At 35.8% G+C, this 26,468-nt stretch overlaps 1 protein-coding gene across 1 annotated transcript; it reads right to left on the bottom strand.

The window, feature by feature from the left end:
* Window positions 1-353: 353 nt before the first annotated feature.
* On the bottom strand, window positions 354-23,695 carry LOC117315858 (ras-related protein Rab-33-like). The gene is made up of 12 exons (XM_033870263.1): window positions 23,555-23,695; window positions 23,278-23,389; window positions 21,734-21,817; window positions 17,640-17,833; window positions 15,019-15,099; window positions 14,425-14,561; window positions 5,827-5,962; window positions 4,794-4,905; window positions 3,799-3,882; window positions 3,176-3,369; window positions 2,329-2,409; window positions 354-1,578 (listed from the first exon to the last, which is right to left on the bottom strand). The coding sequence occupies exons 1-12, from the start codon at window positions 23,658-23,660 to the stop codon at window positions 1,439-1,441; spliced, it is 1,461 nt and encodes a 486-aa protein (XP_033726154.1). The 5' UTR covers window positions 23,661-23,695; the 3' UTR covers window positions 354-1,438.
* Between the last annotated feature and the right edge of the window lie 2,773 nt (window positions 23,696-26,468).

Raw genomic sequence — 26,468 nt, 5'->3', positions numbered from 1 at the left:
TACCAACACTCTACTGTCAATAAGCCCATGGGAAGAGGGGGGGGGGTCAATACGAAGACTTGGTTTTGTATGTATGTCTTTTGTTTAACGTCCTATTAACAGCCATGGACGGTCATTTAAGGACGTGCCAGGTTTCGGAGGTGGAGGGCTAGTTATAAAATGTCGGGACACTTTAACCACTCGGCCACCGCGCCCCCTGAAGACCTGGTTCCAAAGGACTTCGTAGAAAGGTCTTTTGGCTACACTATAATCTGTTGTACAATGAGTAGTTGATATTGTACACGTCCATTCGGCTACAGATTGTAATAACTGACTGACTCTCGTCATGCTGAAGTTATAAGTTACACAGTTCGTTGTTTTAGTTTAATTTATTTGGTTTGCATTATAAAATATATATTTAGGTTACGAAATAAATACGAAGTTCTAGTATGCAAAACTCAAGCAAAACATATTCTAGTTAGAATAAAACATTTTCACAATACTACTCTCAAAATAAAACGTATTTCTAGTTTCAATACATTGTCATACAATGTTCCTCTCGAAAATAAAACTCACAAACGTATTCCTAATTACAATACATTGTCATACAATGTTACTCTCGAAAATAAAACTCACAAACGTATTCCTAGTTACAATAAATTGTCATACAATGCTACTCTCGATAATGAAACTCACAAAACGTATTCCTAATTACAATACATTGTCATACAATGTTACTCTCTAAAATAAAATTCACAAACATATTAAGTACTATACATTGTCATACAATGTTACTCCCGACAATAAAACTCACAAACATATTCCTAGTTACAATACATTGTCATACAATGTTACTCTCGAAAATAAAACTCACAAACGTATCCCTAGTTACAATACATTGTCATACAATGTTACTCTCGAAAATAAAACTCACAAACGTATTCCTAGTTACAATACATTATCATACAATGTACATGTTACTCTCGATAATAAAACTCACAAAACGATACCACCAGTTATGAAGTGGAACGAGATGGCTGGTTTTAATCGAATTGGACATATGAATGTGTCACTGTGTGTCTTAGGAAATAAATATTTAACCATCCGGTTGCTAAATTTATCAAGAGACATATTTATACATGTCTCTTATCACAACTTGTTGTTCATCTTGCCACAATGACACTGCGATATTTCCAGATTTTTCACTTGAACTCGTCCGCATTCCTGTGATACTCAGTGCGAATCCTCTTGTCCGAGTTTCCTCTGGCCCCGACACCCGACTTACAGACATTCGAACCCGAGTTGGCAGACATCATGTCCAGATGAAACTGACGGACTGCACCTTGTCTTGATCTAGATCTTGGACTCCTTTAATTCCCCTCATCTGTACTCGATTGGAAAGTTAAGTGAATGTTTGGTGCCCTTTTTGTGGCTAAATAACCACAGTGAAGGAGCGGTCTCAGACATTACAACACTTTTGTGGGCGAGGCATAGACTTGTCTGTAGGCGCCACATGTATTGTCTGTACATTACTACTGGGGGAGTTATCGTCGTCATTACTGTCCCGTATCTGTTTCATGGATACTTTCTTATAAATCTCTGTCAAAGAAAAAAACTGTCATAAATGCAATGATTTAAATAGAAGCGTTTTAATGACGTAGATGTATTTATAGAATATGTGTTCACCCGCTCTCTGGTCTTATCTGTATAGCCCGAGTTTCCTCTGACCCTGACACCGGGCTATTGTCTGTAGTGTCACGTGATAATATATATCTTAACATGTTTATAATTATGTCTAAAACAACTTATCTATCGTTTCTGATTTGGTCAAGATCCTGGATATGTACTCAACGAAAATGTATTTTACATAACTATGATTGACATGGAATATTTTACCACAATGGTCTACATACAGATAAATCTCAGTCGTACTGTAAACGTACGTGTTTTAGTGGTAATAATATTTTGGCGATATTGGCGCAGATGGAATCTCGCTAATTTATGACTGCGGTTACTACACTTTCTTGACATAAAATTTTGTACGAAAACCATTTTCAGTGCAATAACATTGCGATAATCTTTTTCATTCGGATATCCGCTAAAATTTGAGAACGCCAAAACAAGCTCTTCATGTGATATGAAAGGTTTATATCACCCGATCGAGGAGCTTGTTCTGAAAGTAAGCGAACAAGCTCTGAAAGTAAGCGAACAAGCTCTGAAAGTAAGCGAAAGCGCTTGTGATTTTCAGGTTTGTGTTCTTATTTCATTTTATTTATATCCATCATAACGACACTATTTACTTTTAATTATAGATACATGTATAAATATGTTCATATACTACATACGCACCTGATAATAGTGTATGGAATGCTGTTTCCACATTAGTAGAATCCAGTGCTGAAGTTTCTATGAAAGACATGTTATTCTTTTCTGCAAATAAGACAAAAAAATATTGAGTTTTGTACCCAGGTTAGACTGCAGGTAGCTGTACCTGGTAAATTACAGTGTTAAAACCCAACATCCTCGATTTATAAGTACTATACACTTGGTTTTAATTCTGAGTGCCTGTAATTATCTCGATAGCTGTATCACCTCATCACTTTTCTTATAAGGCCACTCCAGAAGGAAGGAAGGAAGGAAGGAAGGAAGGAAGGAAGGAAGGAAGGAAGGAAGGAAGGAAGGAAGGAAGGAATTCCAAAATGAACTTCTTGAATGACCAAATATAACATTTTATTATTTAATCCGAAGGTTTCTGATGTTTTATCGGCCATATATATGGTATGAGTTAAGTCGGCCCATATCAGATTCTTAAAAGGCCAATAAAACAAAAATCTCCGGATGAGCTATTACCATGAATGGGAATTGACAACAAATATTTTACTTCAAACGATGGGAAATTATAAAATACACTAAAAGTGTGAAAGAGAAAAGACTGCTGCCTAATACTACCTCAAAATCGCTGAGACTAGGGCAAATATTATTTATATATTTACGCGGGAGGTCCCTGAAAAAGACGAAACGACCAGGTGTTCCGGAAGTGTTGCCGTCCTCTGTATTGACAAGAATGAAGCACGGAAGAATATATAATGAGCAAGGGGTAGATATAGGAGAAAAATAATTAGATAAATAAAAAAAGGAATGAATGAATAAAAAAATGAATAAATAAATATGTTTAATTCCTATTAACGGTCTTTACCTGCGAAGGTCTTGGCGTCGACTGTAGTCACAGTTCGAAGATGACGCAAGTCACTCTTGTTGCCCACCAGCATGATGACAATGTTGTTACCGGCATGGTCCTGCAGCTCCTTCAGCCAGCGTTCCAGGTTCTCATACGTCCGGTGTTTAGTTATATCATAGACTAGTAACGCCCCTACGGCTCCACGATAGTACCTGTAACACGAAAGTCTCTCTGTACTTAATAGTTATGGAGGAAACTTAGCTTGGACTGAATACGACTGGTTCGCCCGTTGTCAGTATAATGTGACCGGGTGGTGTGTCCTGCTGGGTGTCTTCGGCAGTATGCTTCAGTGATGTAGCACTATAAATCGGCAAAAGTTCCGGCCTATCACAAGGAGACTTAACACGAACATACCGTAGCCTCCCAAAACACACATACGCACTCACCACACGCATGCATGTCGCACGCACGGGAGGCCGTCCTTAAATGACCTTAGCTGTTAATAGGACGTTAAACAAATAAACCAACCCAAACCAAACTTAAATGAAGGCCCCAATGTGTCCATTCGGAACTCCTCGGGTTTTGTTTATACCAAATACAACCCGAGGGTGATCCGAATGCAATGTGTCGTCTGTACTTACGCGTTAGTGATGGCCCGGAATCTCTCCTGCCCAGCCGTGTCCCAAATCTGTGTTTTCATTGTCTTTCCCTCAACTTGGATACTCCTACAGGTAAAACATTAAAATCAGATTTCAAACAAACGAATTCATGCTTTGTGTGAATCAAGTGTTATTTTACTTGGTTTTTTTTTTATTATTATTTCATTAATTTGTATTTGTGCATTTATACATATGTTCATTATTTTGCGTCTTCGCATGTTTGGGAAAAGATTTTCCAATATTTTTCAAAACAAAATACATGTAAATCTTTTTAGTTGTCGTAATATTTCACATAACACAATAATATCCGGGCCGTATAGAGACAGGCAGCAAATTTGAGCTACATTCGCTTTATCGCTACGAGAAGAATTTTCCTTCTTACCAAGAAAAAGCAAAAAGCTGCAATTTTCTCAAACCATGCTTTGTCACCAAGAAAATAGAAAACATGCCTACAATAGTTAATGGTCTTGATTTTTGTTTCTATTTTTTTTTTTTTTTTTTTACAAAGTATGGCGCCCTTTTCAGCTTGCCAGAAAATGTCATTTTAATAGAGTACATGTAAATGGAGGATATTGAATGGTTTTCCGTAGAATATAACATATATTTCACGAATATTTCATAATATCAATATTTTTCATGAGTGCGTTATATAAGCAGTAATGATATATTTTTATCAAGTGGATAATTAACGACATTCCACTGGTAAAAATGTAATTAACCTCGTTTTTGCGGGGCGAAACAAATCCCTATATACATGCATACCGCGAAAAATCATAACGAGTAACTCGCTATTTAGTGACCAAGTATGACGCTTAAGCTTTCCCGTTTAACAACTCTTTATTTTTCATTTGATCTATCTATTTATTTATTTATTGCTTTTATTTATCTATTTATTTATTTATTGCTTTTGCTAAAAAAAAATTGCGGCGACAAAACGAAAACGCGAAAAAGAACGAAGCATATAAAAACATATATACCTTGTCGAGACCTCCACGCCAATTGTATATTTACTGTCCAAGTTGAACACGTTCCTTGTATATCTGGACAACAGGTTACTTTTCCCTACTCCAGAGTCTCCTATAAGTACCACTGAAAAAAATCATATTTATCAAAGATTAAACACGTATAACTAAATACATATTTATTAGATGCATTCCTAACGCATACAGTTATTGTCTAGTGAACAAGAATAAATACATCAAAATGCCTAAATACCAATTTTTAAGAATAACGCTTCTTAGCACAGGGACTTGTCAGAAAATCCCATCACGCGGTCAATATCTATATATTGTACAGGGACCATGGGTTGAAATTTTGTACCAAGGTGCTGTGTTTTACTTTTACTCCAGATGTCAACACCTCAAAAATTGAACCACGATAAAAATGCATGGATTATCCTTTCGTAACGAAAATGTAATAAACAGATTTTTTTTTAATGAAAGGATTTTGGAAATATCATAAACAGAATATTGAGGAATGAGATGTGATAAAATTATGATAAACAGGATATTCAGAATTGAGGTGTAAGAAAATATTTCTAATATTAAATTCACTATATTATATCCTTCCTTTCGTGTTCCATGACTGGTATTGTTTGGTATATAAAATATTTCTAATATTAAATTCACTATATTATATCCTTCCTTTCGTGTTCCATGACTGGTATTGTTTGGTATATAAAATATTTCTAATATTAAATTCACTATATTATATCCTTCCTTTCGTGTTCCATGACTGGTATTGTTTGGTATATAAAATATTTCTAATATTAAATTCACTATATTATATCCTTCCTTTCGTGTTCCATGACTGGTATTGTTTGGTATATAAAATATTTGTTCAACTATTACAGTCGTCCTTAAATGACTATAGCTGTTGGTAGGACGATAAACATCACTAGAACTAATCTTAACTATCCAATCGGGAACCGTCGGCACTTTCCGTAAACGAGTATTTTCTCGTCTACGGAAAGTGCCGACGGTTCACGATTGCTAAACTATCATTACAAACCTTTACTCAGGAATTCGTAGTCATCCTCGGCGTACGTCGTCCGCTTCTTGTTAAAGCGAGATCCCGTCTTCTGGCCACAGGGCGTGCAGCAAGTATTCGTACCGGACATAACGACTTCGTAGTGTAAAGAACTAATTTACGTTCGTCAAAGCGAAAAAATAAAATAAAATAAAATAACAAATAAAAAATAATTAAAAAAAAAATACACACACTTCGAAATAATTCCCAAAGTTTCAATATACGAAACTAGTATTTCAAAATTAAAGAATTATTTCACTTTTTGAGATTTCACTAAATGTCAATGTCGGACGCTATTTCAGTAATGTGTGGTTGTTTCAGAACTATATTTCGCTATACGAACTTCTCGGTCCTCTACACAGAGTATGAATGCCGGACATGGCCAGAAACCCTAGTTTTATAGTATTGTGGGGATAATATCTAAATTCAGCAGACCAGTAATATCAGTCAATGATTAAACCATATGGATATATCTTCCTGGCCATGTCATCGTTGTTTACAAACAAAGCATGAGTCACCGGCTAAAAATAGATATTACTGATTTCAGACCACCCCTGTCATTACAGGGTAATAGGTAGCTATACGATAAAGAAGCATTCAATATTATTGTATTATAAATTTGTCGTGATTTAAAAAAAACCCGATAAATCTTGTCTTTCCTACATATGTATAACTTACTTACATGTATACGTTTTTTTACTTGGTAAGATTAAAATGAATGTGTACGTACTATAGTATTCAATATACATGGATGAGTGCACGTCATATATGACGAATTTATTTACTTATAGTTACATGTACTTATAGTTATAGATTTATACATGTATACATATGTGTGATATTATTTAAACACAACCAGTGTCCTTAGATCGTTTGATTTCTATACAAAATGTCATTTGGACGTTAGTATTTAGATTCTGCGGCCCTCAGTGAAAATCATAATATTTCGCAGGAAAATACTTTACGGTAAGTTTCATATATTCTGGGCTCATAGAAATTTCAGGGGTCAAAGGTCACAGTATGTAAAATGCACATTTCACTACTCAAGCTCATAAAAGTTCAGTATTGGAGTAATAATTTTAACCCCAATATTGAATAAGGAAATAAGGAAAACTTCAGGATTCCAAATTATCGACTTTCTGCAACACACAAATCTGTCTTACCTTGTACATTAAGTAACTGGAACTCTTTAGATGATGTTATCTAATCCCTAACTCTATCATCTTTTAAATTAGCTCTCTCCCAAAATGTTACCAAAACTCAGCCCTGCTTCTATAGTTATGGGGAAAGAAAACTAAACATTATACATGCTAGGCTAAGACACCGTTGTAGCTCCCTTAAAGATGATCCCTTCCATATAGTTCAAGACTCATAATGTGCATATTGTGGGCATTTTTGTGAAAATGCATACCATTTCCTTTTCGAGTGTCAATACTTTCCCACTGCCCGTTCTGATATGTTTAATGCTTTAAAATATTTGAAATTAATCTTAATTTGTTACTTTTTGGTAAGGAAGACTTGGCTTTGGATGTAAATAAGTATGTGTTCGAACATGTGCAGACTTTCATCAAATCCAGCAAGTGATTTTAAACATGCAAGTCTATCGTTATATCACTATTTGCATAAAATTGATTTATTTAAACTTTGACTTTGTAAATGTCTATGTCATCAATTGCGTAAAATGTTTTGTTGATAGGGGATGGCTTCATAAGTTGTCATAACTTGTGCCAAATCCTTTGTGCCTTTTTTGGACAATAAATATGTTTAAAGTCAAAGTCAAGCCCAATATTGAACTTGTATCGACATCACAAGTGGTCCGATATATTTTTTTCTATTTTTCCTCGTACATGCCTGTTTCGTTTCTTAATTCTTTATCGTTACATGATTTTCTCTTTACTTAATATTTTCTTTCTTTCTTTCTTTCTTTCTTTCTTTCTTTCTTTCTTTCTTTCTTTAAATACAGTGTAAAAGTAATGTTTGGAAAATTCATCAAAAGATAATCAATGATTCTATGTATGTGGAGTACGGTGTGTGTGTGTGTGTGTGTGTGTGTGTGTGTGTGTGTGTGTGTTAGGTCTTCTGCAATTGTATGATACTGTAATAATGATTATTACTTCTGAATACAATCTTATACTTATATACTTATATTGTATGAAAACTTCTGAAAAAAAATCCATGTCTAGAAGTGTAGCAGGCTTGGACATACCAAAGATCCGAAATAAATATAATGATCTATATTGTATATCAAAATAGGTAGGTTTAGACTTTGTATGTACCTAATTGACAGACGAAACTAGTACAGGTGGTTGGGAGAGCGAGAGTCCCCTTGCTCAGTTATATCTAGCCCGAGTTTCCTCTGACCCTGACACCCAGACATGGTGTTAGACTATTAAGTGTAATTGACATGTACTTTTGTAATTGTATAGTGTTATACTATATTACATTGTATTGTTTTGTAATGTCTTCACTCAGATGTTGAAAAACACCAAGAAATAAAAGAATCTGAATATTAAAAAAAAAAAAAAAAACGAAAAAAAGGCGGGAAGCTATACACACTACGTAATTGAGGCAGACGACCCATCATCCCCGCATTACTGCGTTCACTGGGAGACATAAAACAGCCGTTTCTGGTTGTTATAATATAACCAGAAACGGGTTTTTTTTTTTTTTTTTTTAAAACCGCTATATAATCGATTCCAATGTTGTATCGGTGCATAAATAGACATGAAATGATGTTACAAATTAAAATTCGACAATTCCATTATAACTTTAGTTCCTGACCCCAAGTACCTGTGGTTGTTTGTAGTTGTTTGTTATTAAGATGATATGTGGCCAAGTCTGTTTCTTTTCCTATATGCATGTGTTTGCATTTATCCGGGTGCATTTTCAGAAGCCATTCCTCACTCCAGTTGCACATAGTATCTAAATCTTTTTGCAGTTTTATTGTATCTTCTCCCTTAGTTAATATTTTGAAAATTTTTGTATCATCTGCAAAAAGGTACATGTCTGAATCTACCAAGCCTGGAAGTTCGTTGATTAAGATGTTTCTGGAGCGGATATGATGTGATATACACGACTCTGATTTCCCCTCTTTTTAGATCACAAAGTAACATATATCCCCACTTTCTATAAGTAAACAAGTCGATAATAAGACAATCCCATCACTAAACAAAAGAAGTGTAACCCTTCCTATCATTGACTGTGTGATATAAAGAGGCCCATTTTGGCCTGCAAGAGAATTTTTTTCCCTATACCCCATCTTTATATAATACTATGTAAACACCTATCTATTTTCAATGTTGTCAGGGCCAGATGAAACTCGGGCTATTCACACCATAGATTTGAAGATTACGACCAATTATCTCCCTTTAGTGCGCTTCAACCCGTCATCCCTAATACTGTTTGATTGTTCCATCTCGGTAAAATGAAAATACTCGAAATTAATCATGTTTCCGGTGGACAGAAATGAGTTATTTTGAGGAAACAAACGGATTCAAAATTCCTCTACAACGCCGATATATGTTTTGGGTTCGGCATATCTTTATTTAAAGACAAGATTGTCTACTGTTTGTCACAGATACTTGTGGACATGATTATGATGTTTTTAATTTAAATGTTATATTATAGACGAGTAAATTATTGTATTACAATCGCATGCTTAATTTGTAAAAAAAAATATAAGGCCGAGGTACGATATATTTTTTTTTTTTTACAAATTAAGCATGCGATTGTAATACAATAATTTACTCGTCTATAATATAACATTTAAATTAAAAACATCATAATCATGTCCACAAGTATCTGTGGATATGACGAGAATGTTTTAAATAGATTATTTATAATTCCATTTACTTCCCTTAAAGCAGTTAATACATACGTATTTATCATTTCATAGATAATGAAAGACAGGTTGGGTTATCAATCGATTCAAATTTATACTTTTCCGAAAGATTTTCAACCACACTCTCTACACAGAGTTGTCGAACCTTTTACTGTGTAGTTTGTTTTAACCAAAAGATCTTTCCTTTCAATTTTTGGAATTTGTTTAGAAATATTATGATGTCTAAATTAATTCTTCAAATTACATCACATAAAAATTTGATTATCTGGTAAAAGAAATGCTGAGACTGAAGTCATCAGTTTTGTGTTCATCTGAAGCGAGTCCGGTAACTAACTAAAGTCAACCACCCAAACTTGTGAATAAAACACTCCGCTAACTTGTGATACCATTCACAGTGATCTACATCTTCGACAGATTTCCTTGAAATCGTTTAACTGTGTCGGTCAAGATAATTTAAAACAGAAGATGAATTGATTAATTTTCAATGGTTTTAAATCCATACCCTGGGAGGATTAAACTGTTATTAGTATCAGTTTTATTTCTTTATTCATTTGTATCAGTTTTGTTGGGGACTTTCAGAGATTTCAGGCTCTACATGCAATATATATAAATGTTTATAAATGTATTTAAATAATTCTATGTATATATAAAAATTATAACTAGAACTGTCGCCAGGATGGCTGACTAATACCCCCGCAATCTGTACGAGTCAATGGTGAATTGGAACAGTTGGAACTGGAAATAGAGGCTAACTAAGATAACCCAGTAATACAGTGACCAGTTGCCATAGCAACCATAATTTTGAGAAAAACAAAGTGGCATGCACATCTTCCTCTATATTTGTGTGAAGTTTCATTGAAATCAGCCCTTCGGTTTAGGCAGCAAACTTAAAGTTATGGTTCTTATCGGAAAACCTGTTTATAGTGACCAGTTGCCATAGCAACCATAATTTTGAGAAAATGAAAGTGGCATGCACATCTACACATGGTCCTCTATCTTTGCCTGAAGTTTCATTGAAATCGGCCCTTCGGTTTAGGAGGAGTTGTCCGGACAAAATGTGTCTACAGACAGACGGACGGACAACATGATTCCAGTATACCCCCCTAACTTCGTTGCGGGGTTATAACAATGAACTTTTATTTTCAATCTTTAGGATCTTTACATCTCAGTAGGCTGAAGATTGAAAATCAAAGAAGCATGTGCTTTACAAACTAGTGTTTTCAATGTTATAATTTTCATATATATATATATATATATAATATATGATTGCCATTTATATACAGGAAAACAATATATCTATACATCTGTAATACCATGTGTGGCAAGAAGCCTACCCCTATATATTGCAGTTCAACAGCCTGTATGTAACTGCTGTTAACAGCCAGGGTCATTTAAGGACGTGCCAGGTTTGGAGGTGGAGAAAAACCACTGGCCTACGGTCAGTACCTGGCAACTGCCCCACGTAGGTTTCGAACTCGCAACCCAGTGGTGGAGGGCTAGTGATTAAGTGTCAGGGACACCTTAACCACTCTTTTTTTTTTTTTTTTTTTGACAGATCAACAGGAAAAAAACAGCAAATGTAATCTAACTGTTCTATAATGAGTCCCTCTTATTTCGTAAGTCTGATGTTGGTGTTTGGTCCAAGTGTTTATTGGTGTAAGTGAAATAATAACAAGGAAACTGTCACAGCTGGTGATAAGATATACATTTGTACAAATTACATACTTACAAGCATACAATCATGACATCTTCTTCAAAGTTTATCAACATAATTCATAATCATAATGTTTCGTAGCTGTACATATAAGATTAAACGTAGTCTCTGAGAAAAAGCATGGGAAAAAATAAAAATTTCTTGGAGGGTAGTATGTAGCCATACATATAATGACAATCACTTAATGGTCCAACTTACAGGAAAACAATACAAGTCTTTGACTTGTGTCTTTGTCCAACCACATTTCACAAGTGCAAAACAATTACATATTCTACTGGCTATTCCACTAAAACGTCTACTCCAGAATAAAACCTAAATTTCCATTATAGTACTTCTAAATCAAAATTTTGAGCCTTGAACTGTTATCATCCTGCATATTCCAGGGGCTATGTTCACTTTTGCTATCTGCATCATTGTAACATGTCATGGCAAAATCGAAGACCCAGTCACCATAAAAATATGACTAGTTTGATTCTCTTGGGTGCATCGAATGAATCTCCAGGTCATTATACTGTAAACCCGACTGACTTTTTATTTCATTGTCGCCGTGATCTTCAAAATAAATGCACCAGCTTAGCGATTGGTCAGTATTTTTTTCCCCGTCACCCAATCAAAAAATAAGTTATGTGTCTTTGATTTTGCCTCGACATATTCCAGGTCTACAGAGACCAACTGTGAGCACACCACTGGGGGATCAAGGATGGATTGATATTCTGAAATAGCTAGTGTTAAGTTCCTAACTATGGCAGACCATACATATTTGACAGAGGAATGTTTTTCAGAGAGCAAAATTACATACACATTTACACCCCAGCAACTTCTAATGTTACGATATCCTTACAACAGAAAGCTCTGAAAAATACTGATCTGTAAAACACAGACGATCCAAATTCCCAGGTTTGTTCAATTCCAGCATATCTATTTGAGGTGAAAAACTAACACATTCATCACAAGAAACGATAAAATATTCCTAATAAATGTACACGTTCATTTGATGATCAGTTTCAACAATACTTCCTTGTTTTTATGCACAGTTGGTAGTTTTCTTAAGAAACAAGTACTTTATATATCTTTAAAGATTCCTTCTCAAATCCCTGATTCATAGCCAAGTTCAAATCCTTACACAAATGTTGCCAGTCTTTTGATTTCATACCATCTAATATGTTTACTTTCAGAAAAATTGCTTCATATACAACCATTCTGATATTTAGTTTTGACTTTGTAAAATAAATCACTATTGGATTGTGAAAAATCTGATTAAATATTCTAAAGATGATTCAATTTGCAGTCTACACTCCTCACTAACTAACAAGAAAATAAATTTGCACTATGGGAGAAACACACTGCCAAAGTGAGGCTGAAGGTTTAAGTCATGTGATCTCTACAGTTCTGTTTCATTCGTGTTTCAATGTTAAGGAAGGTCGATCATGGAGGTCAGCAGAAAACGAACCGGTAATTTTTTACACTGTGGTCCCAAGAACCAAATCATCAAACATCATGCTTACCAAAATATGGAAAATACATATACATGTACCGACAATAAAACATTATCTATTAATTTGTTCTCGATAAACACCTGGGTTTTATCGTAAGGAGACAGTCCGACACAGTCTGGTGAATTGGCTTGTAATGCTGGTGAGCTGAAAACATTGGTTATATTCAAAACGAAAGAAACATGCGACTTGTGAAATGTAGTCGGTAGCTTAGTAATAGAGTTCTCGCCAAATGTTTTACTATTTTCATAAATTGCCCCTGGATATTACAGCTAAAGACAGCATTCAGGGTCCCGAGTTTGAAATCAAAACAAGTTCATATACCAGAGCATATACATCAAAGACTGTATTCCGTCTCGTATAGGGAGAACAAAGTACAAAAAATCTAACACAAGAAAATTATGAAAATTACACAGAATCTGGACTTTCCATTGGCCCTTGACATTAAGTAAATTATTAAATGTCAATTAAACTTTTATCGGAAATATGATGTTTCAAAACAAATAGACATGCCCCATCAAGCTCATGAGGCAGAACTCATTTTGGGAACCCAGTAACAAACTCAATGGTCTACTGAAAAGTCCTTGTAGAATTTTGCACCAAACTTAGTCATTGTAATTTTCTGTCATTGTTAGACACGCACATTTCACATAAAAAATAAATGGCTGTGGCCGCAGTTTAATGTAAAGAATGTATTGAAAATGTTTGGGGTTACAGTGCAACAAGTATATATAATAGCAGCCATACAAGGCTGATCATGTCCGTCAAAACATCTACAATATGTTGCGGTACCATGGTGTATGCGGGACAGATACATTACACGACATATGCCAGGCATGGTACAAATCACAGTAGTCCTCCACGCATATATATATTTTTGCTCCTTTCAGAATGTTGGTAAATCTTCCTCGTTAAATTCCACGACAGATCAATCGGTGATATTTTTCGAGGAAATTTTCCCATAAAACTTGCACACATCCATAAAAGTGACAAAGTCTTCCGATCCTCCGACTCTGCCTCAACACTCCCCTCCCATATGAATAAATAATGATATCAGTTCCCTTTGTACAAGTACAGAAACTGAAAATTCAAATTTCAGAAATCCTTTACGCTCACACACGGAATAACTAAACACGTTTAATCTGATGACGTCGTGAGGAACTATGATAGTTGTATTCTACATCATCTAAAATTCCGACAGTCACCCCCCCTACCATCACCTTTATTAATTAAATCTAGTTGCCAAAGTTGATGTCACTTTTGTATATATAAATCTACTAAACATTTCATTTTTGTTGCTGAAAATGATATCACGTTTTGATAAAAAATATCCATTTGTATCAGAAAATGTTTCCTGTATCAAAGGAAACTGATCCTGTTTCATCGGAATCTTTTCCAGAAAGACACTGCAGCCCCTCTTGATCTTGAACTTGGACTCTTCCAAATCCCCTCATCTGTACTCGATTGGAAAGTTAAGTGAATGTTTGGTGCCCTTTTTGTGGCTAAATAACCACAGCGGAGGAGCGGTCTCAGACATTACAACACTTTTGTGGGCGAGGCATAGAATTGTCTGTAGGCGCCACATGTATTGTCTGTACATTACTACTGGGGGAGTTATCGTCGTCATTACTGTCCCGTATCTGTTTCATGGATACTATTTTGTAAATCTCTGTCAAAGAAAAAAGAATCAGTGTTAGGCAAGCATAAACACAGTATTTTCACAAGCATGCTGGGTATCCTGGTCTTGCTAAAGCATAAATGCATTGACGTTGCATACATGTGTACGAGACAGATGTCAGTTTATTACAGGGTCTATAAAATGCTGTTTATTGGAGTTACCTCCCTTTGCTAAACCAGCAGCAATAATATTGCTTCTCAGGTGTTGGTCTTTGCCAGGCGAGATGGAAAGTTGTACATGAGATTTTGGGAATCTATTATGAATTTTAATGTTACAATGAAACATATAGCGAAGCTAACTGTGGTCTTAGTCCTAAAATACTAGATCTCTCAAAAATTTTACTTTCAATAAATTATATCTACTTTTAAATCAGTAATAATAGGTTAGGATAGAATTAAAACTCCAACAGACAGGAAAATGATTATCCAGGCAGCTGTTAGTTAATTACCTGTTAATATATTTTGAAATGCTGTTTCCACATTAGTAGAATCCAGTGCTGATGTTTCTATGAAAGACAGGTTATTCTTTTCTGAAAAGAAAACATAAAATTTATATATGAGTACATTCATATTGACAGCACTATTGGTAGATCTACAGAATCTTCCATGGGTGGCTTTGTAATAATGAATTTATTAAACAAGTTCTGTAGTTTGGCATGACACAAATCATAGAACAGTGTAACAACCGAACACCTCTGAATATTAAATGAATTGACATCGCACAGAATTTGTCCTCCTTTATCATAGCATTAAAAAACTTCCGAAAACTGATCTCTCTGAATTCTGAATACCGGACTAATTTTATGTCCGGTTCCTATTAAAATATACCTAGGCCTACAAAACCGGTTATTTCGATCAACTTTTCCAAACAGGACCCCCTGTAAACCGAACAAATATCCATGCCCCATGCATGTTCGGTTTATAGAGGTTCCACTGTATATATATAGTAATTGTGACGTCACCATGGTGTTATTACATATATGTCTAATGATATCTTCTGGTCACTCTAGACTAAAAAATCCTTTAGCAGAAGTTGCTAAAACCACTTATTTTTCTTTAGCAAATACAAAAACATTTTAGCAGAACTTTTTGCGGACAACTATTACCCACTAAAATATTGAAGAACATCTGTTTTTTCACTATCCATGGAGCCAGGGAAGTGACCTACATGTATCTCATTAATTCAGTCTGACCTCTGTGTTCTTAGGCTTTAACACTGTCCACACAGTCCGGGTACTACCATCAATCTCATTAATTTAGCCTCATCTCAATACTCAGGGTAAACCAGACAATTTATTTGAGATAAATTTGTTTTAGCAAAAGTTGCGAAAATGAGTAATTTTATTTTAGCAATTAGTGATTACAATTAGCAAAATGCGCAAAATGCTATCGATAGAGTTAGCACAGATTATTATTATCTATCACCTGGTTGTATTACATGGAAGAATGGGCCGGTTATCTCAATATCTGTTAAATTGCGATATCTATCGATACCCTTCAAGAAATTTTGGAATTTTACAGAACTTTCTACTTCAGTTTACGCCTGTTTACCCCTTCTATAATGCCAATTGAGCGAACACATGTACCATTCACTGAATGGGAGGTTCATGACTATTCTCGAGTCACAGACTAAGTTCTTGTCCAAGAGAAAAAAAAACAAGAACTTAAACAAATGTGTATTGCTATGCCCCCTACCGGCTCCGCCAAAGAATGTTACAGTGACCTTGATCCAAAACCCTGAAACTGGAATTTGATCTATAGCTACTCATTCTGAAGTTACATACCAACTTTCATCTTGAAGCACGGCCGAGAAAAGAGCGGAAAACTAATCATGGGCGAACTGAGAGACGAGACGGGACGGGGAGAAAACCTATATTATACCTGTTTCGGGACTAATAACGAACAGCATCCAGTTTATATTACAGAATGTGGAAAATGACATACAGTGCAACTTCCGAAAACCGAACCTTCTAAAAACCGAACACCTCTGAATACCGAACGAATTGACATTGTACGGAATTGGTCCTTCTTTATTATAGTATTAAAAAACTTCCAAATACCGATCCCTCTGAATTCCGAACACCGGACCGATTTTGCGTCCGGTTCCTGTTAAAATATACCAAAAATTGCTTCTGAAAACCGGCCTTACCTGAGCGATTATGACACGAGGTCAGGCCAGTCAACCGTGAAACAACAACTGTGACGGGTATTGTGTGAAGCCTTATTGTCTCGGGACCTACATTGTACGTAGGTGATTTGTACAGGTATCCAATATATATCCCAAGGGGGCATTATGACGGATGGCCCAGTGTATAATCAACACGATAATTATGAAACAATGTCACACTTCATTGAAGCGCGTCAGTTCGTTTATCTTCTCAATGCAAGTAGAGCTAGAAGCCTGAGTTTCGCATTTAATTTAAATGAGGCCCAAAGGGGGTTGTTTTCGTAAAAGAAGCCACTGATGTTTTTTTAGACAACAGCGATGTCGGAAATACGACCAGTATCAACTGATCAATTGTAATTGATATTGAAACAAAACATCTTCACACCCTTTAATATTAGTCGATATGTAAAATATTCCGTATTGGACTATCGGCCCCACCCACATGACGGAAGCTTCACCGGATGTAACAAAATGTAGGTCGATCGTAAAGTGTAGTTGTACATGTGAAAAAAACTGTTTAAAACTATAGTTAAAGTCATTTGCCTTTCTTATATATTCTGCAATATATACATGTACATTGATTAACTTTCATAATATGCATATTATTCAGACAAACCAAATATTGTCTACGTGTGTACGTGCCGGTTTGTAATCGGGTGCATTCTAATAAAAAATCGTCCGACCAATTATATCCGGAATTCGACCGGTCATTTTTCGATCAACTTCTCCAAACCGAACCCTCTGTAAACCGAACAAATAGTCATGTCCCATGCATGTTCGGTTTATAGAGGTTCCACTGTATATTAAAATCTGACTCTTAAGCTCGAAGTTCAACCCTACAACTAAAATCTGACTATGTAAACTCTAAGTTCATCACTACCAGTTAAATTATCTGACCATTACCTGCGAATGCCTTAGCCTCATCAGTAGGCACAGCTCGTAGATGACGCAAGTCACTCTTGTTGCCCACCAGCATGATGACAATGTTGTTATCAGCATGGTCCCGCAGCTCCTTCAGCCAACGCTCCACATTCTCATATGTCAGGTGTTTAGCTATATCATAGACTAGTAATGCTCCTACGGCTCCACGATAGTACCTGTAACAAAAAAACTCTAGATCAACCCTCGACTTCAAACCTGTAACACAGAAATCTCTAGATCAACCCTCGACTTCAAAATCTCTAGATCAAACCTCGACTTCAAACCTGTAACACAGAAATCTCTAGATCAAACCGCGACTTCAAACCTGTAACACAGAAATCTCTAGATCAAACCTCGACTTCAAACCTGTAACACAGAAATCTCTAGATCAACCCTCCGACTTCAAACCTGTAACACAGAAATCTCTAGATCAACACTCGACTTCAAACCTGTAACACAGAAATCTCTAGATCAACACTCGACTTCAAACCTGTAACACAGAAATCTCTAGATCAAACCTCAACTTCAAACCTGTAACACAGAAATCTCTAGATCAACACTCGACTTCAAACCTGTAACACAGAAATCTCTAGATCAACACTCGACATCAAACCTGTAACACAGAAATCTCTAGATCAACACTCGACTTCAAACCTGTGACACAGAAATCTCTAGATCAACCCTCCGACTTCAAACCTGTAACACAGAAATCTCTAGATCAAACCTCGACTTCAAACCTGTAACACAGAAATCTCTAGATCAAACCTCGACTTCAAACCTGTAACACAGAAAACTCTAGATCAACCCTCGACTTCAAACCTGTAACACAGAAATCTCTAGATCAACCCTCGACTTCAAACCTGTAACATAGAAAACTCTAGATCAACACTCGACTTCAAACCTGTAACACAGAAATCTCTAGATCAAACCTCGACTTCAAACCTGTAACACAGAAATCTCTAGATCAACCCTCGACTTCAAACCTGTAACACAGAAATCTCTAGATCAAACCTCGACTTCAAACCTGTAACACAGAAATCTCTAGATCAACCCTCGACTTCAAACCTGTAACACAGAAATCTCTAGATCAAACCTCGACTTCAAACCTGTAACACAGAAATCTCTAGATCAACACTCGACATCAAACCTGTAACACAGAAATCTCTAGATCAACACTCGACTTCAAACCTGTAACACAGAAATCTCTAGATCAACCCTCGACTTCAAACCTGTAACACAGAAATCTCTAGATCAAACCTCGACTTCAAACCTGTAATACAGAAATCTCTAGATCAACACTCGACTTCAAACCTGTGACACAGAAATCTCTAGATCAAACCAAGATTTCAAACCTGTGACACAGAAATCTCTAGATCAACACTCGACTTCAAACCTGTAACACAGAAATCTCTAGATCAAACCTCGACTTCAAACCTGTGACACAGAAATCTCTAGATCAACACTCGACTTCAAACCTGTAACATAGAAAACTCTAGATCAACCCTCGACTTCAAACCTGTAACACAGAAATCTCTAGATCAAACCAAGATTTCAAACCTGTAACACAAAAATCTCTAGATCAAACCTCGACTTCAAACCTGTAACACAGAAATCTCTAGATCAACACTCGACTTCAAAATCTCTAGATCAAACCTCGACTTCAAACCTGTAACACAGAAATCTCTAGATCAACACTCGACTTCAAACCTGTAACATAGAAAACTCTAGATCAACACTCGACTTCAAACCTGTAACATAGAAAACTCTAGATCAACCCTCGACTTCAAACCTGTAACACAGAAATCTCTAGATCAACACTCGACTTCAAACCTGTAACACAGAAATCTCTAGATCAACACTCGACTTCAAACCTGTAACACAGAAATCTCTAGATCAACACTCGACTTCAAACCTGTAACACAGAAATCTCTAGATCAACACTCGACTTCAAACCTGTAACACAGAAATCTCTAGATCAAACCTCGACTTCAAACCTGTAACACAGAAATCTCTAGATCAACACTCGACTTCAAACCTGTAACATAGAAAACTCTAGATCAACCCTCGACTTCAAACCTGTAACACAGAAATCTCTAGATCAACACTCGACTTCAAACCTGTAACACAGAAATCTCTAGATCAACACTCGACTTCAAACCTGTAACACAGAAATCTCTAGATCAACACTCGACTTCAAACCTGTAACACAGAAATCTCTAGATCAAACCTCGACTTCAAACCTGTAACACAGAAATCTCTAGATCAACACTCGACTTCAAACCTGTAACACAGAAATCTCTAGATCAAACCTCAACTTCAAACCTGTAACACAGAAATCTCTAGATCAACCCTCGACTTCAAACCTGTAACACAGAAATCTCTAGATCAACCCTCGACTTCAAACCTGTAACACAGAAATCTCTAGATCAAACCTCGACTTCAAACCTGTAACACAGAAATCTCTAGATCAACCCTCGACTTCAAACCTGTAACACAGAAATCTCTAGATCAACACTCGACTTCAAACCTGTAACACAGAAATCTCTAGATCAACACTCGACTTCAAACCTGTAACACAGAAATCTCTAGATCAAACCTCGACTTCAAACCTGTAACACAGAAATCTCTAGATCAACACTCGACTTCAAACCTGTAACACAGAAATATCAACCCTCGACTTCAAACCTGTAACACAGAAATCTCTAGATCAAACCAAGATTTCAAACCTGTAACACAGAAATCTCTAGATCAACACTCGACTTCAAACCTGTAACACAGAAATCTCTAGATCAAACCTCGACTTCAAACCTGTAACACAGAAATCTCTAGATCAAACCAAGATTTCAAACCTGTAACACAGAAATCTCTAGATCAACACTCGACTTGAAACCTGTAACACAGAAATCTCTAGATCAACACTCGACTTGAAACCTGTAACACAGAAATCTCTAGATCAACACTCGACTTCAAACCTGTAACACAGAAATCTCTAGATCAACACTCGACTTCAAACCTGTAACACAGAAAACTCTAGATCAACACTCGACTTCAAACCTGTAACACAGAAATCTCTAGATCAACACTCGACTTCAAACCTGTAACACAGAAATCTCTAGATCAACACTCGACTTCAAACCTGTAACACAGAAATCTCTAGATCAAACCTCGACTTCAAACCTGTAACACAGAAATCTCTAGATCAAACCTCGACTTCAAACCTGTCACACAGAAATCTCTAGATCAAACCTCGACTTCAAACCTGTAACACAGAAATCTCTAGATCAAACCGCGACTTCAAACCTGTAACACAGAAATCTCTAGATCAACCCTCGACTTCAAACCTGTAACACAGAAATCTCTAGATCAAACCAAGATTTCAAAACCTGTGACACAGAAATCTCTAGATCAACACTCGACTTCAAACCTGTAACACAGAAATCTCTAGATCAACACTCGACTTCAAACCTGTAACACAGAAATCTCTAGATCAACACTCGACTTCAAACCTGTCACACAGAAATCTCTAGATCAACACTCGACTTCAAACCTGTAACACAGAAATCTCTAGATCAACACTCGACTTCAAACCTGTAACACAGAAATCTCTAGATCAAACCAAGATTTCAAACCTGTAACACAGAAATCTCTAGATCAAACCTCGACTTCAAACCTGTAACACAGAAATCTCGAGATCAACACTCGACTTAAGCCTGACAAAGAAAACATGTAAAATTATTCTCACAGAGTAAATCGGGTCTCTCTGGACAGTCTGATTGGACATCCCAAAAATAAGCAGGGTCCAAAAAACAACTACAGAAAGGATATCCAGCAGACCCTCGATCTTTTGGCAATTCCTGAATAAAGTTGAATATTATTTCTCAGAAAACTGACGGTTCAAAACATAGTCAAGTAGACAAACCTGATCCAATTGGCAGACATTTTGGGAAGTCAAAGGATAAGAAATACTCTCAGGGGTCTATTGAAGTCCTGCCACAACTAGCATTATCTTTCGGAGTTTGAAAGTGGCCCTCTACACACATATTAAGAGACACGATATACATTCAAGTTGTACTTACGCGCTAGTGATGGCTCGGTATCTTTCCTGCCCAGCTGTGTCCCAGATCTGTGCTTTGATCGTTTTTCCATCAACTTGTATACTCCTATAGGTAGAAAATGTTTGAACAAATTTAAGTTAATTTACCACTTCCAGTGTTCATTTTAGGCCGCGCCATCGCGCCATTGACGCTATTTTTTATCACTAGGCGCATAAAATTATGTTTCACCGGGTCCTCGGGCGCAACAAAAAAAATGAACGATTCCTTAGCGATAGTAAAGAAATATCTGCCGTATAACCGATCTCAACCGTTGTTTTCTTGGTTTTCATGCCGAACGCGCCTCGAGTGATACAACGATGTATTTGATTGGTCAATAGAGACATGTAACCTAACGATGACTTTGATTGGTTCAGATCGTTTCAGAAGTAAACATAACAAAAATGTCTTCCGGAAAAAGAAATACTCCGTTTGAGGGGTCCGTGAAAAGTAAAAAACGAACTGTATTACACTAGCCTCCTATTTCTTGGTGAGTCAATGGTCAGATAGTAACAATGACGGAACGATCAATGATTCCACAAAGCAATAGGGCGGTGCTTCAGCGAAAAATACGGAGCATTCCGACATTGAAGTTACTGAATCTAAGGTGGACTAAACGGAATCATCGACATCGGCACGAATGTTTCAGAGCAAATGGCTTTCTCTTTTTGATAAGTTAATTGTTCCTGGATGATAAATTGACTGACATTGTGTGAATTTTGATGTAAATGTGAAGATTAAGAAAATAAAAATTATACTAGTAATGCTAAATTACTTTTGCCTGACATTTAATTTTTGAAGTGCATGTGAAGATTTATAATTAGAAGAAGAAAAACAAAACAATTTATAACAGTGGTCAGGATAATTATTTTTCATGTTATTTTTACCTTGGCCCTACTTTTTTGGTCAATGACCCCAGGTTTTCAACTCAAGGGGGCCCAATGGCCCCCCTTTTCACAAATCTAAAACGAACACTGCACTTCTATAGATCTACACAACATCATACTTGATAAAATTGAAAACCAGTATACAGGTCTGACCATCTTAATTTAGGCCCGGTTTTCAAAGAAAATATGATGGAATTAGATAACATTGAGATTCAAGTTTGAGAGGATAAGTATCGGATACAGTTGGCAGATGTGTAACACACTTTTTATATTTCAGGGATTTTTCTACAATCTACAAAATGTGAAATTGGGAAAAACAAAGGAAGGTGATCATAAAATTCTAACAAATTCATGTTCTTCTTAATAGATATTACCTTTATTTTTTTTTTTATTTCATTTGGTATTTACATCTGTTATCTATTCAAAATTGCCCGAGATCTTTCATCAAGCACATTTTTGGAATTTTTCAGTTGAAAATTGGAAATTTTCACAAGATTTTTTTTTAGTAAAAAAAAGTAAAGTAAAAAAAAAAAAAAAAAAAAAAAATTTATGGTAATCAGCCCTTCTAACGGATCCGGGGATCCAGATTCAGATTCCATTGTGGGGAAATTACTGTATTTGTAGATAATTTGTAAAATATACCTGGTAGCAAACTCCACACCAATTGTGCTTTTACTTTCTAAGTTGAACTCATTCCTAGTAAATCTGGACAACAGGTTACTTTTCCCTACTCCTGAGTCTCCTATAAGTACCACTGTAAAAGAAAAAAACAATCATTATATATATTCTCTGTGACAAAAATTATTCATGTTATAACTTGACCAAAGGAACCTACAAAAGTAACAATTAAATCACATCAGCTCCGAATACAAACTGATCTAGACCCCGAATTCCTCCACATCATACTGTTATATCACACCTTTACACAAGTAGTCATAGTCGTCATCTGCATATAAATGGCCTTTCCTGAAGCGAGATCCAACTTTGTGGCCACAAGCTGTGCAATGCGAGTTCACACCAAACATTTTGTCTAGTATTTATCTCCGTATATATATATATACAACTAAAAATCAATTCCTACAAAGTTTAAGTAAATTTCGAAAATTATTAATTTTTGGAGAGCGCGCAATTAATTAATATTATAACTTGAATCGTCCATCAATCTAGATGATGATGAACAGTTTTCACAATCCAAACTGTGTATATTGGTACTCCACACAGCGTAGGTCTGCTGGGGAAAGTCTGAAGTCTGTAACTTTAAAGGCTTGAGCAAAAATAATATCTAAAATCTATTCCTGCTGTTATATATATATATGTAAGGTTACATTCCTGGCCATGTCATCATAACAAAGAATGAGTCATTTTAATTATGTCACAAGTTAAAAATAGACATGACATTTGAGATTTTTTTATGTACCTGGTATATCAATGAATCATGTTGTTGATAAGAATTTCAAGACACAAGTCAAAATATTTAAAAACTCCAACAAGATATATATTACTGTGCATATTTTTCTTTGTTTTTAATTGGGGGGGTGGGGGGGGGAGGGGGTCGATGATCGACCACATTCCCAAATGAACCTATTTCATATACCGTAAATATTCATGTATAGCTTACACTTTTTTTCTCAAAATTTAAAAGTATCCACTGTCCACTATAAGTACGAACAAGCCTTGGCCTGGCTGGTTAGATGTAATGAATGTGATTCGAGAATCCGATATGTACCTATGTACCATACGCATTGCACCATTGGTAATCACCGTTTCCTTTGACAACAGGATTATGATTTAATACTTAAATATAGATAAAGCATAAGTAAGCGAATACATGTAATGAACAAATAATCATGGAAAAGATGGTTATTTTGTTGTTTAATTTCTTGAAACTAGAAATTTTATCTGTGTCACTTGTTGCACTTGTGTTAATATAAGCTTAAGTGACACATGTTCCGCAGTCCGCACACATGTATACAATCTCATTTTGAGGTAGAAATAACAAAGTCAAAGATAACTAAATATCAACCAGACTGATCATTGCTTTGATCACGGGATTACATGAATACAAGTCCATGTTTGATTGATAAATCTGTGAAATCACATGTACAACTACATATAAGAACTAAACTTAAATTTGACTGTTGCAGTTATTGACGCATGGACATTCATCTACTTTCTTATGTTTTTATTCGCATATTGCATTGTAATGCAATTCAAGTATCCTGTCATTCCAACATCAAATCTGACATGAAAATGAAGTTTCAAAACCATACCTGTGCAGTATACCCAAGTGCCCACTATACAAGCAAATTTACAGTATACATGCCTTAATCCCAAATTTACTGCATTACTGCAGCTTACTCGTGAAAATTTCTTTACAAAAATGTTAACTTAATTTGTTTTGCAACAAATGCAAAACAAGTTCTATTCAAATATCAATTACTCTTAGCTTGTTGGTCCTGATGGAAGTGCACAAGCAGTCATACTGTGGGAGCCCGGTGGAAACTGGACCACCCCAGGAAAAACCGACCTTGGCGACCCAACAGACACCTCTTCAGGTACATTCGGGAATCAAATCATGGCTGCCTATATATATAGCTACAGGTAAAAGCAATTGAAATACTGCGCCTTCCCGACAGCCTTTCCAGTTAACCAAACTTCTTCCCAAAAGAGTTGAAACGGCACAAACTAGTAATATATATATCTAGCACTGCTATATACATGTAAAAGCACTGTATTAAATAACAATGTGTATATAGCCTTACAACACAGTAAAGAGTTGCATGCTATGTGTACATTAGTCTTCACGTCATTACTAAGGATACAGGAAACAGGTGAAGGATAGCGAGGTCAACAGGAGGATGTCAATACACGCATTCACCAGCAATATGCACAGAGTAAAATCCTAGACAAGATGTATACTTCGTAGAACATAAATAACCGCAAATTTGTCAACACATAAACACACGCTCATGCAGGGAGTCTGAGGTATACAAGTCTGCAGCTTGAGTTTTCACTGGCCCTGACACCAGACTATACATTTTCAAGCGTTTGAACTTTAGTATCCTGTAATCATGAATTTGTTGTTCACGCTGTACTTTGTATAATTAATACCATACATAAGATATCTCCATTGTGCATTTAGTACCAAGACTTTTGTTTCCATTACACTGAAGTTAACAAAATGATAAAAATTATAAGCAGAACTGAATACAACATCATTAACAAGGAATTAAACTGAAATTCTCGATCTTGGTTAATAACTTGCTACATGTATTATCATATAAAACTTCTGCAAACATTATTTGGTTTGGCTGAAGGGTTTTTGTCCGGCAAACTTCCCTCGTATACTTTAATACCCAACTTCTCATGTAAATAGTCTGAGACACACACACCAAATTTTGAGTCCTGTTGTAAAAATTTTGCATCTATGAAACCCCTAACAGGAACCCATTTTCCTAAAATTGCAATTAGCTGGTTATCACATAACATGGGCAGTGATAAATCATTCCAGTCCTGAGTTCTGTACTTATAGAATTTTGATTGAACTCACTAATATCAGGAAATATGTAAATCTACTTATTCAGCACTGTGGACTCATTATTTTCAGAAATGTAGGTAAAAAAGTCCCATAAAAATGAATTATAGATTGATTACTCCATGAATGACATGAATCTGGATCAATTTAACTTCATGGATACACTATTGAAAGGGGTGTGTCAAAACGATTTTATGGTGGTAGTTGTGCATCAAATTTGATTCCAGAACATCTAAACACAAAATCATAATAATAGCATTAAATATATTGGGAAGTTACACGAGTTTGTGCTACAATA

Source organism: Pecten maximus, chromosome 17 (genome assembly GCF_902652985.1).
Source record: "Pecten maximus chromosome 17, xPecMax1.1, whole genome shotgun sequence".
Classification (NCBI taxonomy): domain Eukaryota; kingdom Metazoa; phylum Mollusca; class Bivalvia; order Pectinida; family Pectinidae; genus Pecten; species Pecten maximus.
The sequence above is the reverse complement of the archived record's forward strand: the minus strand, read 5'-3'. Positions and strand labels throughout refer to the sequence as shown.